We start from the raw sequence: 18,094 nt of genomic DNA, 5'->3' as shown, positions 1-18,094 counted from the left end.
ATAACCAAAAATTTTCCATTAGCCTGGTAAGATATCTTCATCAGCTTACGCTGAATAAGTTGGCTACTGTAGGAAAGATAATAAAAAAAAATGATCCCATTGCTTGATATAATTCACACGACATATTAATAGCATATAACCACGAAGTATCTGTACGAATGAAGTTTATGGACAAAACTGCCAAGTGTTGACGCGACATCAACTAAAAAAAGTAACTTAATATGTCTGCTTGAATCGTTCTTGCAAATATTCTCCGGCCGATATCGGTGGGTATTTCTCTGATCCGTCGAGGCATCTAATGACATAATTATCATCGGGATGCACGAAGAAAGCCATGCTCTGTCGAGCCTGATTGGCAACATTCCCGCTAAACCCTACCCGGTGACGCTGCAAGTGCAGAAAGACCACGATAAACGTAAAGCGAAAGAAATTAACTGCGTTTGGTACGGACACTGATAGCGACGTGATAAGAAAGAAAAATGGCTAAATGGAAAGCCCTACCGTAGAGCGGAGTTTATCCGTTGTCCATCTTTGTAAAAGGTCAGCCACATTGACCAGCACGCAGCCGGGCATGGGTGTGGCCGGGACGAATTCGTCCTTCCGATTCTCCACCTCTAATCCTCCCACATCATCTTGATATAACAACGTCAGCGTGCCGTAGTCAGAGTGTGTACCACAGCGCGTGAAGTGGTCTTTCGCCCCGGCGTCGCCATCCACGGGCGGATACCACAGAGTGCGCAGCGTGGTCGGATTGCCCCGCTGACCAACCAGGGCGTGACTGCGCTGGAACAGATCGGCCACCGGCAAATCCAGGCCCACTGCTAAGCAGTCAAAGATCTTTTTGGTCAGTTCCCAGGAGGCATGGAACAGTCTTGTAAACGTGGCCAGCGGTAAAGCGGGAGGCACTCTCTGTACATGTCAAAAATGCACTGCAGTGGTTTAAAAAAAAGTCGTTCACGTCTACGGTATTCATGTCGACACATATTGATATGGTAAATCTAAAAAAATTATACTACCATCAAACCTGGTGTATCAGTCTATAAACGTCATAATATTAGAGCAAATTACATCGATATCCGCCTAATTACCGCGAGGTCGAAAGGGAGGAAATTATAGGCTTCCCGCACTTCTATCGTTTCATGCTCTTTATCCAGGAATTAGAGCACCGATATCACGACATAACCGCGAGCCAAATAAATGAAATTATACGCACTTCTATCGTTTCATGCTCTTTATCCAGGAAAGCGTTCAGCCTGTTGCACACTGACATAAATAGATATGCCAAATAAATGACGTTAGCAACATTATTTTCTGGAATAACCCAATAAATAAAAGATTATTAGATATGCCAAATAAGTAAATGACGTTAGCAACATTATTTTCTGAAATAACCCAACTGATTCCAGTAAAAATAATAATTTAACGGACTTTAAATCCTCAAAGTGTATATTGATCATATAGTGACTTTCAATTTGCAGTTTGAATACTACCCGTAGTACATATGTAATATTTATGTGCACGCACAGCGTCGATCGCAGTTGCAGCGACAGACGCAGACATATCAAAATTAATGGAAATTTCATAAATTTTATGGAGTTGGTGTATGTACGCTATACAGACTACAGTACCGTTCCATTCCCTGGCAAACGTAACCGGCGTTCGCGTCAAATCCAGTCGGACGCGAATATTTCTTTTTGTTCTCGATTGGCGAAGTAAAGAAGTCTTTGGAAGCCTGGAATGCTGCGTCGATCTACAAAAAAAGAATCCAAGAAACACAGCGACAACCATTAATGATAACTGCAAAGGGTACGCTAAATATTTCATAGCTAAATTATAAATATGGCTAGAAGACGTATTCGTAGCAATTAATCAAAAACTTTAAAGTATGCATACCAGCTGCTGATCAACGCCGTGGTTTTTCAGATAGACAAACCCGGTGCTGCAGAAAACCTCCACTAGACGTTTACCAAAAGCTGCTCTAGTTGCTGGATTGTGGAATTCATTAAAATCCAAAACTGGGATGTGTGATGCCATCTTGCTCTTTCGCAAGGCGAATATGAATTACTTCTGGAACGCAAACTAGGGAGAATTATTGCTTCCCAAAACCAAGAAGCTACCTAGCGATGTCGTCAGTCGATTATGATATACTGAGAAAATTAGTAGGTTATTCTGCAATGCACATGAAACTAGAATAGAACGAAAACTAATGTGTTTTCACCTAAAAGCAAGTGCTAACATTTGTGTCCTGTTGAAAAAGCGCGAATTGGTCAGCTTCCAATACGATTCGATTGCAGAGTCAATGCAGACTCACCAAACCGACAGATTACTTTATGCTTTAATCAGCTGAATGGCATATACGAGTATGTGGTAAGTTGGTAATCTTATCAGATGCTGTCGCTGATCATGGATTAGCGCCTAGCGGCAGCAAGGTACAAAATACAAACAGACTCTACGTAGTATGTACTGTACAAGTTGGTATTGGGTTTAATTAACTGGAACTTGAAAGTGAACAAACACACGCACGTACTTCTGGTCATTTGCTATTTATATCTACAGTAACCGCAACTGCATGTGAACCGGAAAGGATTTTCTTCGGCCTTTTATTTACAATTTTTTTAAACACCTTTTCCAACATGTTAACCCACTAATTTCTATACATTCAGCATAGACACGTATAAAAACGTTCATAAAATTAATAGAAAACAAATGTAAAAAATTACTTCAAACTTGTGGATCAACAAATAAATCCCGTGTTAACAAGCAAACTTGCCGAAAGCCACTTTTATGAGCAAACGACGTAACTGAACCGCACTAGATCACAAAAGTCATATCAGAGTAATAAACATCGTATGATAGGACAATTAACGCCCTAGTAATCTTCAAAATGATCACGTCGCAGATCCCGCTCGAAATTCAGTTTGCTGGGCACACGCGCATCGAGGGCGGGGCTGGGAGAGGTGGTATTCGAGCTGGAATTGGAAAAGACATGCTCGTTGCCGCTGTCTGCAGGCGAAACCAGCTGCGCAGGCTCGGAGATGCTATTGCGGCGCATTCCGCGACGAGAAGTGGGAGGATCGTTTGAAGAGACCTTTCGCACACTTTCCTTCTTGCCAGAAGCAGCGCGCCCACGGAAGTTCTCTCCGTTGGCACTCAAGCAGGGAGAAGCCAGACTTGAAATACTGACTTCTGAACCACGGCGAGAATTCGAAACCAAAAAATCCGGATCCGTAACTAGCCAGCTTTGACGGTTTGAGCTTTTACTGTTCGTACTCAAATCCGGAGATTTTACAGAATACTGCAATATAAAATCCATTGAATTTAGGTATAATCTGATAACATCGATCCCAATACTTGATTAGGCAATACATAAATTAACCAGATACTGAAGAAACGAACAATATGACTCCCTCAGGAGCACATACCTTTTCTTTCAGGGTCTTTTCAATGTTTGTAAGAATCGGCTCAAGATAGGGGTGCTGTCTGCGAAGCAAAGTGGTGTCAACAAGAACTACTTCAGGGCCGACAAACTGGAGACGTCTATCCAGAAAGGACATGTCGCGATAAACTTTCTCCATGTCTGACATCAGTTTTCCTTGGCTCATATGATAACCGACAAAATTGTGGAAGTAGTAATCGTTTTCTAAATTTGCCAGTTTCCCAGCACATTTTTCACAATATTTCAAATACAATTTGCGATGTTTTGCTTGCAGCATCCTTTCCCGAGCCGACTTTTCTTCCTTGTCAGTCAGCACAGAAACGTTGTCCACCGGAATATTCTTCCGAATGTAATTCAGGATCAGATCGTGGAAACGATAGACATTGCACTCGCGAACGGTACAATATTCTTTGGAGCACAAAGAAGCATTGACAAAGTCAGCCATTACATCATCCGCATCATCCGTCGTCTGCGTTGACCACAGCACGTGAAACACATCAACCGGTACAGCAACATCTACAAACAAAAATACATAACGGTCATCCAGAAGCAAAATATAATTTTCTGAAAATATATCCGGGAATATAAAACACAACTCTAAAATTAACCATGTTTACAAACTTACCGTACATTGAAATCTTACGACGAGCAAGTTACTGAAACTGTGATATCTATATTAGCTTTTAATTGCTTATATGTACAATTCAGTGCACTACGAACTATAACGCGTCCGTCCATCGAACAATCAGTGCGTTTTAAATGCACTGCACAAACACTCAAACCACTACACGAGCAACCTCGAAATCGTAATCTTAACCTTACCATCATCGAATACGGCAAAATCGAATAATTTTTCCCTCAAGTCGTCCTTCAAGTTTTCAACACTCAAAGCAATTGTATCCTGAATTGTTTTATGCTGATACGGGTTGTTGTTCTGCATCTCCAAAACGTTGTACGGCTTCTCCGTTAATGTAGTCAAAAACCGTTTCAAACGCTGGGGATCATCTCGTACCATGCCTCCGATCAGAGAAACTGTCAGAGGTGCGCCTCGACTATGCTGATGAATCAGCCGCGTTTCGTCGGGCAAATCGTCCACAGTTTTGCCCAAAACCTTGGCGAAATACTGCTGCGATTCATTTTCACTGAATCCCGAACTGACCAGGATTTTTGCCACAGGAGCGCTAACTCCTACAGCGATGTCGGCACGCCGAGAAGTTACAATAATCACCTGCAAACCCCAATGAAATCGTAATTTGTTCTGATAGTCATAAGAAGAAGTTTCAGATAGGCGTACAGCATTAGGCATATACGCAAAGCATAACAAGTAAATAACTAAATTTAGTTAAATTAATCTGCCACCGTCTGCCAGCCAATCCAAAAGCTATGAAACAAACGGTATCTACCTTGCAGGATATTTTTTCAAAAATCTTCAAAACACTCTCATCCCAAACATCATCCAATACAATGGCTGCGTTCGGATATCGTTGCGCGAAATTTGATGCCAAACGTTGAATGGTCAGATCAATGTCGCCAGGAGCTGGCGTTAAAACAGTTGATGGAGAATCGTTGCCAACAGATTCCGACATCTGCAGCAATATGCCCAATTTAATGCTCAATTTATCCTTTCCAGGCTTCCCAATATCCAGCCAAAAAACACCACTGCTGAAACACAATGTACTCATGTCCGGCGCGCGCAAGGCCGCAGCTGCTAAATAGGACTTCCCGTTTCCCGGCATTCCGTGAATAACTACCCAGTGTGTTCCATGTGAATCACGTGCCCTTTCCGACGCTTTGATAATCTCGTCTTTGATCCGATGAACGTAATCCTCCCGTAAGACGTAGATTTCCGGTTCTGCAGGGACGAGTCCAACTTTCAGCGCGATGGTCCGCGTAACATCTATTTTAGAGCGCATCTTCTCCAGTTGCGATTGAATGATTTCGTGCGTATGTCGATAGCCAGAATTAAGGAGGCACAGCTGGAATTTCTCTAAGGTCTGAGGACCGGAAGCGGAAACAATATGATTGAGGAGCATATTTAATCGGTCCATGTTGGCGTTGACACCTGTGATGGCGCGGAGTTCTTTCCGTAAGTCATCGCTCACCAAACCACATGCGCACAAGCTGGGAAGTATGTCAGTGACGTTCAGCTGCTGTTCGATGCGATTTCTCACTTCGGATATGAGCAGGAATCGAAAAGGTGTTTTTCCATGTTCTCCAGGTTTGGGCGGCATTCTCAGCCGCAAATTTTCTCTGTTCTGCAAATCAACAGTAAAGTGCACCAAGCCGAGGAATACTAACTTGTGAAAGTTCGTAAAATAACTTAACAAAACCTGACAAAAGGAATTAATGAACTAATTGAATGGATTCTGGAATTTAACTGATCTATATTGCGGTAACAGGGTGTGTGAATTAATCGTTAAACGCAAAATGTATGGTCGACTAGGAGGCGATAAGCACTACGCTGATGAAGTTCTATACAACCGCTTCGTATGCTGCTGCGAGTACGTACAAAGTAGACTTATCAGACTTTTTGATAATGTATTTCTGGAACTTTCCAGGAGTCCACATGATTAACAGATCATAATACGCAAATAATTTAGCACAACGAGCCAAAACAAACAAAAGAAAACCTTATATACACAACGAAATGCTGTCTACCATAAATCATAATAAATTATGTAAGTAGTTATAATACAGTACTTGGCAGGTTAGGTACACAGTACTCACCAGTCAGCCACTAACTGGTAAGGATAACTTCTGGATACATAAGCTCATAAGCAGTGTATGTTACAGTTGTACGTCCTACTTGTCGTATCATCAAATCATGAAGAGTTCAGAAAACAAAGATGATGCAATTTCAAATTTCAAATCATGATCCGATAATTAATAACTGGTGATAATTATAATGTCACCAGCGTACCTTCAACGTAGTTATGCACAAGGTTCGCTATCCTCCGAGCGCTCTAATTTTCAACAAGCAAGGTCTACTACGGAGAAAAAACATTAATTTTTCTAATAATTATAACCACCAGTAACATGCTCTGCAGTCATTTATCGAGTCAATGATAAGAAGTGATAAGAACAGTTCAGAAACAATATGAAGGATCCATAGCTTCACGACTCACGTATGTTGTTAGTTGTTACCTTTACGCACTTGTAATCGCGTTACTTTTCAGAGTATCAAAATAATGCGCTTACGGTATATTATATAAATACCAATATTTTAGCGAACCTTTCCGACGCATGCCATGATCAGACTTCTCCCAGGGAAACTGAGGGAACCGTAACGGTCGCAGCAGCAAAATGGATTACGACGATGCTATATCTATATGAAGACTATATCACAATAGCATAATGGGTATATACCCACCTTGACAATAGCACATTCCCGACACGAAATCCATTATCCGGGTTTATCCTCGCTCTGAATGTCCGATAACTATCACACAAGCTGCAAAACACCTACTATCTAAGAGAATAAATTGAAAACACATGCATTATGATGCATAACTTCTAAAAGCAGGATACGCTGGTGCTGAAATAAGTACTGAAATTCCTTTCAGGCTTTGAAGACCCATGAACTGACAATAACTTGACAAAAAGGCTTTACAATTAGAATGCAGAATCCCAAAACCAATGGCAGCATGTAAACAATGGAAGGTGACTCATACGGTTGTAGCATAGGTTGAACTATGGATGACATCATCTATCGTGCACCAGTAAGGAGACGGAGTGAAAACCGAAAGAGAGAAAGAGAGGGCGGCGTTCTTATGACTATTACACACCTGTTGCTCTGATTATCGTAACTCGCATTTAACTGCATTTTTTAACACTTTAATAACGCTGTTACAAAAATTTAAATAAGGGCATACGAGTACAGATACTGCCGATTGATTTAATAACACAAGAAGCAGGTCGCAATTCGGGCCGAAATACGCAATATTTGAGCAAATCGAAATTAATTATCATTACCACAAATATCGTTGGTTTTTGGCTTTCAGTCGAAGGATAAAGCAAGATTCGACATCAGTCATCTTAGTCAAAACTGCAAATGTTCCAGTATTCCAAAAAGTAGTGCGCCCTGCGCAGCACTGCTTATGCCTACTAGCAGGACCTACTGTATACAGTAGGTCCTGCTACTAGTATTAAGGTCACTGAAAAGCTCCAGTAATTATAATTATGCATTATTGTGCGCGCTGAGCATCATAAACAGTGTACAACACTGAACGGATTCGGTATTCTACCAACAATGCTACTTTAGAATTGAAAAAACAACAAGGAAAATTAAAACTGGGCACAGTACGTACGATAATACAATGTCCTTTTTGTTAGTTAAAACCAAGTGTATTTAAATACATACGCCATCTTATCCCATTCCTCAATTCAAACGGCATGCAGCGAAGCTATTAAATGTTCCAGTATAATTATTGTATGTAAACAGTAGTACATGTACAACAATAGTAACCACAAAATACTAGCACGCAAAGGTAAGTACGGAATGTTTTTCCAACCGGCAGTGTCTTTCCGCGAGACTTCGGATTTACCGGAATACAGGAACACACAGAGGGCGATTTACGCCTACGAGTTGCAAACTCAATTTATACTGCCCACAGCCCACCTAACAGTTGTAAATTGACCTAATCGAAACCTCACTTCTCATTGTAATTTTTTGGAATCAGTATAAAACAAAATTGTTTTTAATTTCCAAATAAAATTACAGAGAAAATGTGTATAAAGAGCGCAGTACTTAAAGAATACTCTAAGGCCTAAGTCTAAGCATCTTCGACATTAAAATTGACGAACAGAAAGCCAAGAACTGTTTTCAGTGTGAAATTCCCTGCCAAAAATACAAAATATGAATAGTGAAACTACACCAGTCGATGGCTACTCTTGGGGACATTCAGTACCGACGCCACGAGAAAACATGTCCATCAAAATTTACAGCGATAACAGCTACTTATTCTAATTTAATTTCATCCCAAAAATCATCAGAATTGACTCAGCAATATACTGACAAATAAGGACACCATGCCGAAATATGCGATGCTACGAGATAATCACAACGCCTAAAAAGCATGCTTAAAGCATTCGCAAAAAACTTTACAGTCACCGGCTCAGAAAAAACCAATCAAAGTAACCAGACAAAATAACTAATAACTACTACAAATAAATAAGTAGTGAAAATAACCAGACCATACTGTTAAGTAGAGATTCTACCGATTTCGACCTCTTTTCACTGTTCTCGCTGGCGAAATGCGTGTCCTTGTGCTGCATGCTAACTATGCATTTCACCAAACGCTATATTTTCACTACATAAGTTAGAAGTTTGAACTCGGTTTGGGTATTTTAAAGTGTAAAAGTTACTGATTTAAAGTCGTTATTTTGCGGACGCAATAACAATTCAAGCAGATTTTTTAAATTTTTCATTCAAGCACAACAATGTGCTCCGATGGAATGACTGAAGTATTGTGGAGCGATTTTTCAAAGAAACCCATCCGGTGCTGCAAAAAACAAACTTTTTTACACCCAAAGTTACTTTTTTTTATTTGTTAAAGAGTACATAAACATTTTCCACGAAAACGCTTCACAATTCTTTTTGAAAATGATTTTTCTGAAGTCTGATCAAAGTTAGAAATTTTCTGAAACCTTTGCGAATTGTTATTGATTTTAGAAGTTGTTTTTCGAAAATTGTTCAGGATGGGACGAAGAACCTTCTTTGTACTGCGCTTTCCTTTGGTCTTACCGATTCTGCGCATGCAGTGCCGCCACACTAGATTGTGTGCACACCGAAGAGTGGACTTTGGCCACTCTTTCAGGTGCACTCACGGGACAGCGCTATATCTTTCCATTGTCTAGCGCCTTTGTCATGCTCTATGCGTCCTCACTGTGTAAACATGAGCCTTGTCTGCTCCTACTACACTTGCTAACTGGCATGGTATATAACACCCACAAGGCATCTTTCAGAATGAAAGAAGCGCTTCTTGAAGCAATCTTTCTTTCACTGATTTTGACCACAGGTGGCAGTAGTGTAGAAAGATACGCCAGCCCGCCAAATCGCTCCTGGTCGGCAACGAAAAAAACTTGAATAACTTTTTTCTTTTCACCGTAATTTTACTAAACTTCCGCCCAGTGATAGATGTAACCCTTCTTATTACAACTGTAGAATTTCGAAAATCTCGTTTTCTATCTTGCGACCATAGTACAAATTCTCCTTAAGTGTTAACCGGCACACTGTTTACTGTCTGGAACTCGAATTTAAATCGAAATGAGCAGCTGTAGGTGATTACGGGTCGTGATATACATTTAAGTAAGTAATAGTAATACTCCACACTCCACAGTACAATATGGATGATAATTTTGAAGACGTATTATTTTTATTCTAAGAACTGCTAAAAAATATGGTAGGAGCAATTAATACACCGCATTTTGAAATCAGTCCAAATTGCTAATCGCAAACGTATTGCATCATCGCTTTGGTTTTACGACCAGGATCATCTGGACGGTAATTTTTATAATCGGCCACATCTTTTTCCATGGCTAATAGTTGTTTCTGCAGTTTACCCCGTAGACCAGGAAGAGTTTCACGAATGCGGTTGGTGAGCTGCGTAATAGGAGAGCATCTTCGCCTTGTTGGCATAGATTCTAGACTACAAGTCCTATATACGTATACTAATTTTATACTTAAAATTGCAAAAAATGTGTGTGAAAAACTTTCAAGCCGTCAAGTGAGCGCACCAGCTTTTCTCTGTAGTTAAAACTGTTTTGGGTTTTTATATTGTGATGACGCTCAGCATCATAACGATGGCAAGTATCTTCAAAGTTGGATGGGTAGAGGACTAGGAACGCCTACATAAAAAGGTCTATCATCTATATATGAACCATCACATAAAATAGTTATGGGCTAACAGGTATCGATTATTGCCATTTGTTAAATTCTGTTTTAGCCTGACAGAGCGGCACATTGTGATTTCTGTATGTATAACCATACGCCGCTACGTTGGCCATAACTTAAAATCGGGTTACTGTTTCGCGATCGTCCATTAAGGAATGATTTGTTTGGACTTGATAATATCCCATATGAATGCGATGAATTACTCAAACACCGTTAACGCAGTATCTGTTGGTTTGCATTCCACATTTGCGCGCATTCCGACGCGTTCGTTTTCAGCCACCTTGCAGCTGCTATGATTATTATCGTTGACATTACTAATGTTCCGCCCGCGATACGGGCACTTCCCGAACTCTTCGTAATTAATGTTCTGCGTGCCATTACAGTTTATCCACTAATGCGTTTTGCCGATGTGCATTTTACGGATAATTTACACAATTATAGTCATTTTTGCTCTTTTCGTTGTCGGTACTTTGACAGCATAATATACATGAGAATGAGTACCGTATGTAGCGCAGTATAAATAAAAGCGGACAATATTTTCGGGTGGTTTTCTTTTAGCATTGTTTTGCTACGATGAATGAAAGTAGGTGAACCCTTCCACCATGATGTTGTTGTGCCTGTGAATGGACCGATCCTTTCCGGTTGAACGATCGAAATTGTGGGACCTAATTAACGCCCGCGTGGGATCGCCTGAATTCTGCAGTGTCCGGTGAAGGTTTGAGGGGATAATCATTCAATAGCCTGAAGCCGACCTACTGTGCATTATAAATCAAAGTGCGCGTACACCGTACATTCACTACCCTACTTGTAGGATTATTTTTGTCTTGTGATAATATATCAGTGCCGACAGCTCAACAAGGATTTATTGGTATTTATCATCAACAAAGAACCACAATAAATCAGTGCAGTATCTGTTAAACTACCATCAGTGCTTATCTGTGCGCCATCCGCCGTCCAAAAGCGTAATTATACTAGACCGCGTGCGATGACAAAGTGCCGCTCGTGGCAAAATTCAAAAGGATACGAAAATTCAAATTCCGCCCCGTGCTCGATTGGCATTTTCAATTCATTTTGGTCTGCCGTGTCAGTTTCTTTACACAGCCGTGCGATTTGCAACGCCATAAATGAGCATGATTTGACTGTAAAAAAATTATCCGCTGTCTGAATTGTACTAGTACTCGTACTAGTACAACAGTATTATTCGTGGTTTTTTGAAAACATACCGACAGATACCGTTTGTCGTTGTTGTAACTTTTGTTTAGCCTTTTCTGGCTTTAGTTTTATCTACTTGATTATTATAAAAAAAACTGTATTATTGTACTGAAACAGGCAAGAGCCATAAAATTCGGTCTGCAGGAAATCATGATTTAGAGGCTTAGCAGGAGCTGGTGTAACTTGGTAGCTTGTTAAAGTAATGAAAGATCAAACCAGGCAGTGTCTCCACTGCATTTCAACAACGTCTTTTTTATACTAGGCGCTGTTTTGATGTTTGATATTCAAATCTTTTCATCGCATTCGCGGATAACCGCTTCGGGGAGTCCCCTTTTATTCATAACACGAAAATATGAAATTCATCAATTGACCCGGAGAGTGGAGACACCAGACTTACGCATACGTAGTCTAAAATCAACATCTAATTGCCTCCAGAATTTCCCTGCTGATTATAAAAGTCTACAGCACTATGTACTTATAACCTGGGATAACACAAACTTTCTTAAAAGAAATTCAATAGCAACACGCATGGCTTCTCTAGCACGGCTGAACGGTAAACTTTCTTTCGGGATAGGATTCGTGTTCTACACTTCTAGTACACAAGCAAGAACGAAAATAAATGCGGATAAGTAAATACGTATATAGTACGTAGCTGGACGTTAAAAGGAGATGGCAATTGCGACTGCATTTTGGTCATGCCAGTCATTCCGCCCTACACTGCCCCAAGCCCCCCAAACGAAAATGCCAAAAATCGAAGTTTTTGGAATCTTCAGAATCGGTCTGCCAGAGCGGAAATTCCGAACGCGACGAAATTCCGAGCGCGACGATAATTACCAGCCAATGGCAGCATTCTCGGGGTGGGCATGAATTTTAATTTCGGCCGTCATTTTCATTTTCGACTGGCATGTTCATCCCGCCCAAGAAGATCGCACTGGGCACACTGTCAAACAAAAAGCATTTGCCCTTTAAGGGAGAACGAATATTAGCAAGCTGTAGTTGCACCGGAAACCTACAAGCACAATTGGGAACAAAATAGGAGAAGGCTTTCCTATAGGCTATAAACTTGTACACACATACTCCCGTAAAGCCGGTTTATACCGTGCATGACGATGCGCTCAATAGATTCGATCACGCAAGGCCCAACTCTTCATCGGCTGACAGTTGAGAGACGCATCCTTGTAAATGTCTTGCCCGGTTTACGGCAACAAAATGCCCGTGTAATCTTTTATCCTTATGGCATGTACGGTCATTTCCTCCTTACGTGCAGCAGCTGTAACTAGTCGGTGTGCTGTGTTTATCCACATTATAATGAAGGCTGCATTCCCAATCAGTTGTACTATATGGTAACCGAGTGGACGCGGACGCGCCGTCAACCGTTTCCAGAATACTAATGCTACGGGAATCGGCATACAATTGTAAGCTGTTTCGATGTGGTTGTGTGACCGCTTTATGACATGGCGGGCTTTGTGCCCCCATGGATGAACTTGGATCCCTTTGGATCAGTTTATTTTGCCTGGTTGGTGTTAATATCGTCCAGCGTCTGCTACAACTGGTACACCGTACCATTACGGATGGCGTTCGAACAAGTCCAGCACGGATTGTGGTGGATTCCGGATTTTATCTGTGATATTTTCTACATAATGGATATCGGCGTGCATTTTCTAATGAGTAAGACGTAATAGCTGTATGGTAATTGGGTTCCGAAAGAAGCCATACGCACTCGGCGTATTGTGTATGTGGTATGTGCGGTGCACTAGAGGGTCCTGTTATGGACAGGAAAATGTGTCGACTCGATTGTGGTCTGACACTAGCACAGCTTGAGTAGTTCAAGTGCCGTCTGATTTGCCGACGTTGGCATTTATTGTTTTTCTATATACTTGTGGACTCTTCAGAATAGTTCTTTGTTAATCAATAGGAAGGACAGGCTACTTAGATTTAATCCATGGTACAGTTATCAGAAAGCGTTAATTCGATTCTGGAAGCCAATTTCCCGTAAAGTGTATATGTTGACCTATATTGCTAATGAGTCTTACTTAAGTCGCGGATCCATTTTTTGTTTACTAGAATCGGTTGGACTGAATTCGCTATGGTATTACACAAACACAAACTCACAATAGTAAACAAAATAAGTACTTATACGAATTTTCTAATGCTGTATTGCACGAGTCAGAATAAAAGTTTAAGATGTCGACGATTCTGTTTGGAGTTGCAAAGCGTATGACACATCAAAAGTATACGATGCATAACTGCATTTTCTCCTTCGTGAAGTATTTCTTTTTTATTTGATCATAATTTAAGTTAACAACGAGGTTGATTAATTTGAATTTGAAACAGAAGATTCATTGCTGTACGTTCTACGTTAACTTCCAATCAGCTGACAGCACATGGAATGGTCGGCAACTAGGCGCTATGATTAAATGAAAACAGCCAACATTCTGACACGTAAAAACCAGCAGTGAAACTAAAGTACCAGGCTTTTTAATCCGGGAAGCGTACTTCAACCTTACCAACGTAGCCATTATCCAGTATAGATTTTATTCAGTTCTCTTTTGAAAAAATTAATATAATAAGCCAATCAGATTTATATCCATTTTCGATTTTAGGTTTTCTACACAAATGACAGTAAGTAAAATTATTATCCTGCGTGAGACATGATCGTAATGCAGAATAATTAATACATTTAACGTCAGTTCATAGACATTTTATTGCTTTTTGTTGAGTCTTCAAATCACCAAATTGGTGTCTCGTTATTTTATTATAAGGTTGCCATTCGGAAAAAGTGACTATTGTTTTTACCTGTAGCCTTCAGGTCAATATTCAATGGCGGAACTATTTCATAGATATTTCGCGTATGATTTTTACAGTTGATTACCGATATTGTTGCATTTTCATATGTTAATGTATTGTGCTTCTTCTGCCGTGCGATTATGTTTGTCGTTTTACTCAATTTCGGTTGTTTTGCAGTTACCCCATATTCTGGGATCATTGAACAAGACCTCCACCGCTCCCGACAGTTGTATATGAAATCTGTGGTGTTTGTATTGGATGTCGTCAGTATCGTGCCAACTGACTTTGCTTATTTTTTCCACACTCGTCAAGGAGGAAATTGGGCATGGCGGCTCAATCGTTGCCTTAAAGTTCACCGCGTCTTTGAATGTATCGAACGTATGACCAGTCATTCTTCCTTTCCCATGGCCTTCCGACTGGGTCGGATTCTTTTCTACCTTTTGGTTCTAATTCATTTAACCGGCTGTGCGTATTACTCCCTTAATGTGTACATTGGATTTGGGTATGACGGATGGACGATCGAAAATTACGGTAATTCCAGCGAAGGACAATTTGTTAATTTGTACGTGCGTTGTTTGCACTGGGCTACTGTGATTCTGGCTGACGAAGGGGATAATTCTAAAGCCTCACTTGTCATCGAATTGTTGTTCCGCTGCTACTTCACTCTCAAAGGTCATATACTGGTTGGTACCATTATCGCTATCGTGGCCTCCATATTCGGAAACAATCGGCGCAAACTAACGCGTTTTCGTCAGCAACTGGATGGAATTAAGACATACATGGCATTCCGACATGTTGATGAAGAGATGCAGGACCGCGTGTTAAAATGGGCCACCTTCATGTGGGAAGAGAGAAAATTTCAGAACAGCGAAAATGATCTGGAGATCTTACCGGTGCCGCTGCGGAGGAGCATTGCCAAAGCGGCACAAATGGACACGTTTCAGGTAACAAGTTATATGCACTGGATCAGTTATTTCTTTTTTGACGGTTCTGTAAATTGTGCTGGTTTTCTTGAATTTGGTACGATAGCTCTCTGTATATTGGCGATCGATACTTCAATTCAGGCATCAATTCTCTTCGGCATAGAAAAACGGTAAAAACGCGCGCACCTCTGAGACATTCGATTTCTACGTTGTCTTAAAGGCATCGATCGCTGAATAACCTTTGCTGCTTGGCACCATAAAAAATCGATTGATTAGCTGACTGCGTCAAGACCTTCAGCACACTCTTTAAATATGGATAACGATACTTAATGCAGGTTAGATTGTGTGTTTTCCATATTTAATTCAGACGATATAATTTGCATGATTATCTGTCAGAAATGAGGATAGTGCTGCATCCGCTCTATTACGATGGCTTCGACATTTCTCGTGCAGCACGTAATGTTGACTTTTGATGCCATCACAATTTTTGACAATTTTGAATTATTATAGGCAGCGAATTTGCAGACGAAATAAGAAAGAAAACGCACCCATACTTGCATACATGCAGACGCATTATATATAGGCAGTTCGTTTGCAGCGCCGTGATTAGATATCCATCGAAAATTATATACAATCGCCATGCTTTGAAGGACATCAATAACTTCAGCATCACTCGTAACAAATCAATTGTCTGGACTATAAAATCAAAATGTATGGCTCACTGCTTTTTAATATGGCGCACGTAGTCCTGTACACTTTCATATTATCCGAATTAAGTCTAGAGCGGAAATTGAATGTCAACTTTGTGAAATTTTCGTCCAATGGAATTGTCATTTGCGTAAGAGTTTATCATGAGCGTATTATTGAAATCTGATTGGGAAGGATAGCTGTCTTGTCATTTACAATTTTTTCCCACTGGGATAATAAAGCGCTTGGGATAGTTGCACATCGATCGCTCTTCAGCATTTGCATGGCATCCCCCGGAAACATTAAGAACAACGTTCAGATAATTGGTTTTCACTGCTGGTTGTAGTAGGTCTGTAAACCATCAGAATGTTTTACCATGGCATACTGTTCAGAACGTGCTTTTTTTAAATCGAGTTTTAAAACATTACCAATATGAAGTTCTACAGATATACCTTTTGATTATTTTAAAAATTCAATCGATTGTAATGCAGCTGCTTTGAATTGCTTAGCGCTGTTGTCTGTCACAGAAGATGTAATCGTAAATGTCGGCACTGTTACTGTACCAAGTTGCAATGTGAATGCTTATTTTATAGAAATCAGGAATATTTCAGTTCTTTTTGGAAAGCGCATTAATACCTGTACCTACACGAGCGTGATCCCGATCTTTGAATATGTCCACTTTGTATGTACAGTATACATACTTGTACTTACTGGCTAGTGCAAACGTCGGTATTATTAATTAAGCGGTAGAGTGTACTGAGTACACTGAATGTACAGCAAATCAATACATCGAAGATGCCGAAACAAATTACCGTGGGTGGAACATTACCTTAATCAGTGTCAAAGCTTTCAGATCTAGAGAGTGACCTTTGAAAAATCCTTTCTAAAGTATGTTCAAAGAAGCTTAGGGCTAATTAAGCTGCGTCAACGTGTAACCTTCAAAAAAACCTTTACATAACAATTGTTGTGGGTTCAAAAACTTGCACATGCATGCGCTCAGGGCTAAAGTTTTGCATATTTTTTGCATGCTGCTGATACGGTAAATCACGTACGTATCTGTAAAGCACATGTAAAACGATTAAAGGATTAATTATTGAGTTTGCTAACACAAGACTGACCTACGATCGCACCAGCAGTTATTTTCATATATCCATGTCCTGTATTGCAGAGAGTGCAGTTGTTTGTCGACTGTGAGCCTCAGTTTTTGGAAGAACTGATTATGCGCTTGGAGCTACAAGTGTTTTCTCCTGGTGATCTTATCTGCCGGAAAGGAGACGTTGGGAAAGAAATGTACATCGTGCGCAGTGGGACGTTACAGGTGGTATCGGAGCAGGGCGAAGTCTTCGCTAATCTGGCCCAGGGCAGCGTTTTCGGAGAGATTAGCTTATTAAGTATTTTCACCAAACACGAGAATCGTCGAACTGCCAACGTCCAAAGTTTTTCTTACTCCGAACTCTTCAGTTTATCCAGTGGAGACTTTAAGGAGGTTCTGGAGAGTTTCCCTGTAGCCCGGGAAAAGATGATCGCCAAAAGCAGAGAGCTACTGAAAGATCGCACGCTGTCGGAAGTGGTACATACAAATGCCGATGAAGACACGGATTTGAGCTATAAAATCGAAAGACTGCAGAATCTATCCCAAGAGACGGTCCTTTTGATTGAATCGTTTACCAAGACAATTATAACCGATACGGTCAAACTCAAAAAACGCCTGGCTGCTCTGGAGGCGCTGGCATCCAACCGGGAGCGACCACATCCGACAAGGACAAAAGCCAAATTAGCCTTTGCTCAAACTCCTGTTTAGCCCTTTTGCACTGACTTATAAGCTACCACAATGTCTTTGTATATCTTCCTTGCCGGTGGCGCCTTTTCTCCATGTTGATACATCAATAGACATGCCTGATCAATAGCCTTTTGGGAATTTTGTTGTTGCTTTGATTTGCGTAGCGTTTGTTAAACTTGATGAAAAATATGGTGTAATAAATATTAAATATCACATGAAAAGATATTGATGCACTGGTGTTCGTAACACCTTTATCTTAAATGTAAATAACTCTCTGTATTTGTATATTGTGTATTGTCACAAAAATGATTTATTTCTTACTTATAATATATAGATTTTGACTCGAGCATACGAGTGTACTTCTTGCCTATTAGGTA

General features: G+C 40.4%; 3 protein-coding genes across 10 annotated transcripts; 1 reads left to right on the top strand and 2 right to left on the bottom strand.

The window, feature by feature from the left end:
- Window positions 1-12: 12 nt before the first annotated feature.
- Window positions 13-2,301, bottom strand: LOC129601330 (uncharacterized). Of its 2 annotated transcripts, none has more exons than XM_055500118.1 (7): window positions 2,219-2,301; window positions 1,894-2,067; window positions 1,629-1,750; window positions 1,244-1,253; window positions 1,089-1,157; window positions 502-909; window positions 13-387 (listed from the first exon to the last, which is right to left on the bottom strand). In XM_055500118.1, exons 2-7 carry the CDS (start codon window positions 2,032-2,034, stop codon window positions 217-219), a joined length of 921 nt encoding a protein of 306 aa, XP_055356093.1. In that variant the 5' UTR covers window positions 2,035-2,067; window positions 2,219-2,301; the 3' UTR covers window positions 13-216. The 2 variants fall into 2 exon arrangements, with proteins under 2 accessions (XP_055356093.1, XP_055356094.1); XM_055500119.1 differs by having other exon boundaries at window positions 2,237-2,301.
- A 285-nt stretch (window positions 2,302-2,586) lies between these two features.
- On the bottom strand, window positions 2,587-7,053 carry LOC129601319 (apoptotic protease-activating factor 1-like). Of its 6 annotated transcripts, none has more exons than XM_055500100.1 (6): window positions 6,669-6,783; window positions 6,357-6,420; window positions 4,840-5,691; window positions 4,259-4,664; window positions 3,423-3,952; window positions 2,587-3,295 (listed from the first exon to the last, which is right to left on the bottom strand). In XM_055500100.1, the coding sequence occupies exons 3-6, from the start codon at window positions 5,665-5,667 to the stop codon at window positions 2,870-2,872; spliced, it is 2,190 nt and encodes a 729-aa protein (XP_055356075.1). In that variant the 5' UTR covers window positions 5,668-5,691; window positions 6,357-6,420; window positions 6,669-6,783; the 3' UTR covers window positions 2,587-2,869. The 6 variants fall into 6 exon arrangements, with proteins under 6 accessions (XP_055356075.1, XP_055356074.1, XP_055356073.1 ...); XM_055500099.1 differs by having other exon boundaries at window positions 6,357-6,423; window positions 6,669-6,744; XM_055500098.1 differs by lacking the exons at window positions 6,357-6,420; window positions 6,669-6,783 and adding an exon at window positions 6,807-7,053.
- Window positions 7,054-10,447: 3,394 nt separating this feature from the next.
- Window positions 10,448-17,907, top strand: LOC129601323 (cyclic nucleotide-gated cation channel alpha-3-like). 2 transcript variants are annotated; one of them, XM_055500108.1, is made up of 3 exons: window positions 10,448-13,208; window positions 14,505-15,271; window positions 17,106-17,907. In XM_055500108.1, the coding sequence occupies exons 1-3, from the start codon at window positions 12,995-12,997 to the stop codon at window positions 17,736-17,738; spliced, it is 1,614 nt and encodes a 537-aa protein (XP_055356083.1). In that variant the 5' UTR covers window positions 10,448-12,994; the 3' UTR covers window positions 17,739-17,907. The 2 variants fall into 2 exon arrangements, with proteins under 2 accessions (XP_055356083.1, XP_055356084.1); XM_055500109.1 differs by lacking the exon at window positions 10,448-13,208 and adding an exon at window positions 13,799-14,162.
- The last annotated feature ends 187 nt before the right edge of the window (window positions 17,908-18,094 follow it).

Source organism: Paramacrobiotus metropolitanus, unplaced genomic scaffold (genome assembly GCF_019649055.1).
Source record: "Paramacrobiotus metropolitanus isolate TYO unplaced genomic scaffold, Prichtersi_v1.0 Parri_scaffold0000229, whole genome shotgun sequence".
NCBI lineage: Eukaryota > Metazoa > Tardigrada > Eutardigrada > Parachela > Macrobiotidae > Paramacrobiotus > Paramacrobiotus metropolitanus.
Note: the sequence above shows the minus strand (reverse complement) of the source record. Positions and strands in the feature narration are given on the sequence as shown.

What these genes read in the sequence shown, in the direction of transcription:
- LOC129601319 (XM_055500097.1), bottom strand. An exon ending in TTGAAAAAATATCCTGCAAG is followed by an intron (nt 4,665 to 4,839) that starts GTAGATACCGTT and finishes TGGGGTTTGCAG; the next exon opens with GTGATTATTGTAACTTCTCG. An exon ending in AAAAGACCCTGAAAGAAAAG is followed by an intron (nt 3,296 to 3,422) that starts GTATGTGCTCCT and finishes TTTATATTGCAG; the next exon opens with TATTCTGTAAAATCTCCGGA.
- LOC129601330 (XM_055500118.1), bottom strand. Translation starts at nt 2,034, where the DNA reads ATGGCATCACACATCCCAGTTTTGGATTTTAATGAATTCCACAATCCA. An exon ending in TCCTCCCTTTCGACCTCGCG is followed by an intron (nt 910 to 1,088) that starts GTAATTAGGCGG and finishes TGACATGTACAG; the next exon opens with AGAGTGCCTCCCGCTTTACC. An exon ending in CGGATAAACTCCGCTCTACG is followed by an intron (nt 388 to 501) that starts GTAGGGCTTTCC and finishes CTGCACTTGCAG; the next exon opens with CGTCACCGGGTAGGGTTTAG.
- LOC129601323 (XM_055500108.1), top strand. Translation starts at nt 12,995, where the DNA reads ATGGCGGGCTTTGTGCCCCCATGGATGAACTTGGATCCCTTTGGATCA. An exon ending in CGGCGTGCATTTTCTAATGA is followed by an intron (nt 13,209 to 14,504) that starts GTAAGACGTAAT and finishes GTTGTTTTGCAG; the next exon opens with TTACCCCATATTCTGGGATC. An exon ending in CACAAATGGACACGTTTCAG is followed by an intron (nt 15,272 to 17,105) that starts GTAACAAGTTAT and finishes CCTGTATTGCAG; the next exon opens with AGAGTGCAGTTGTTTGTCGA.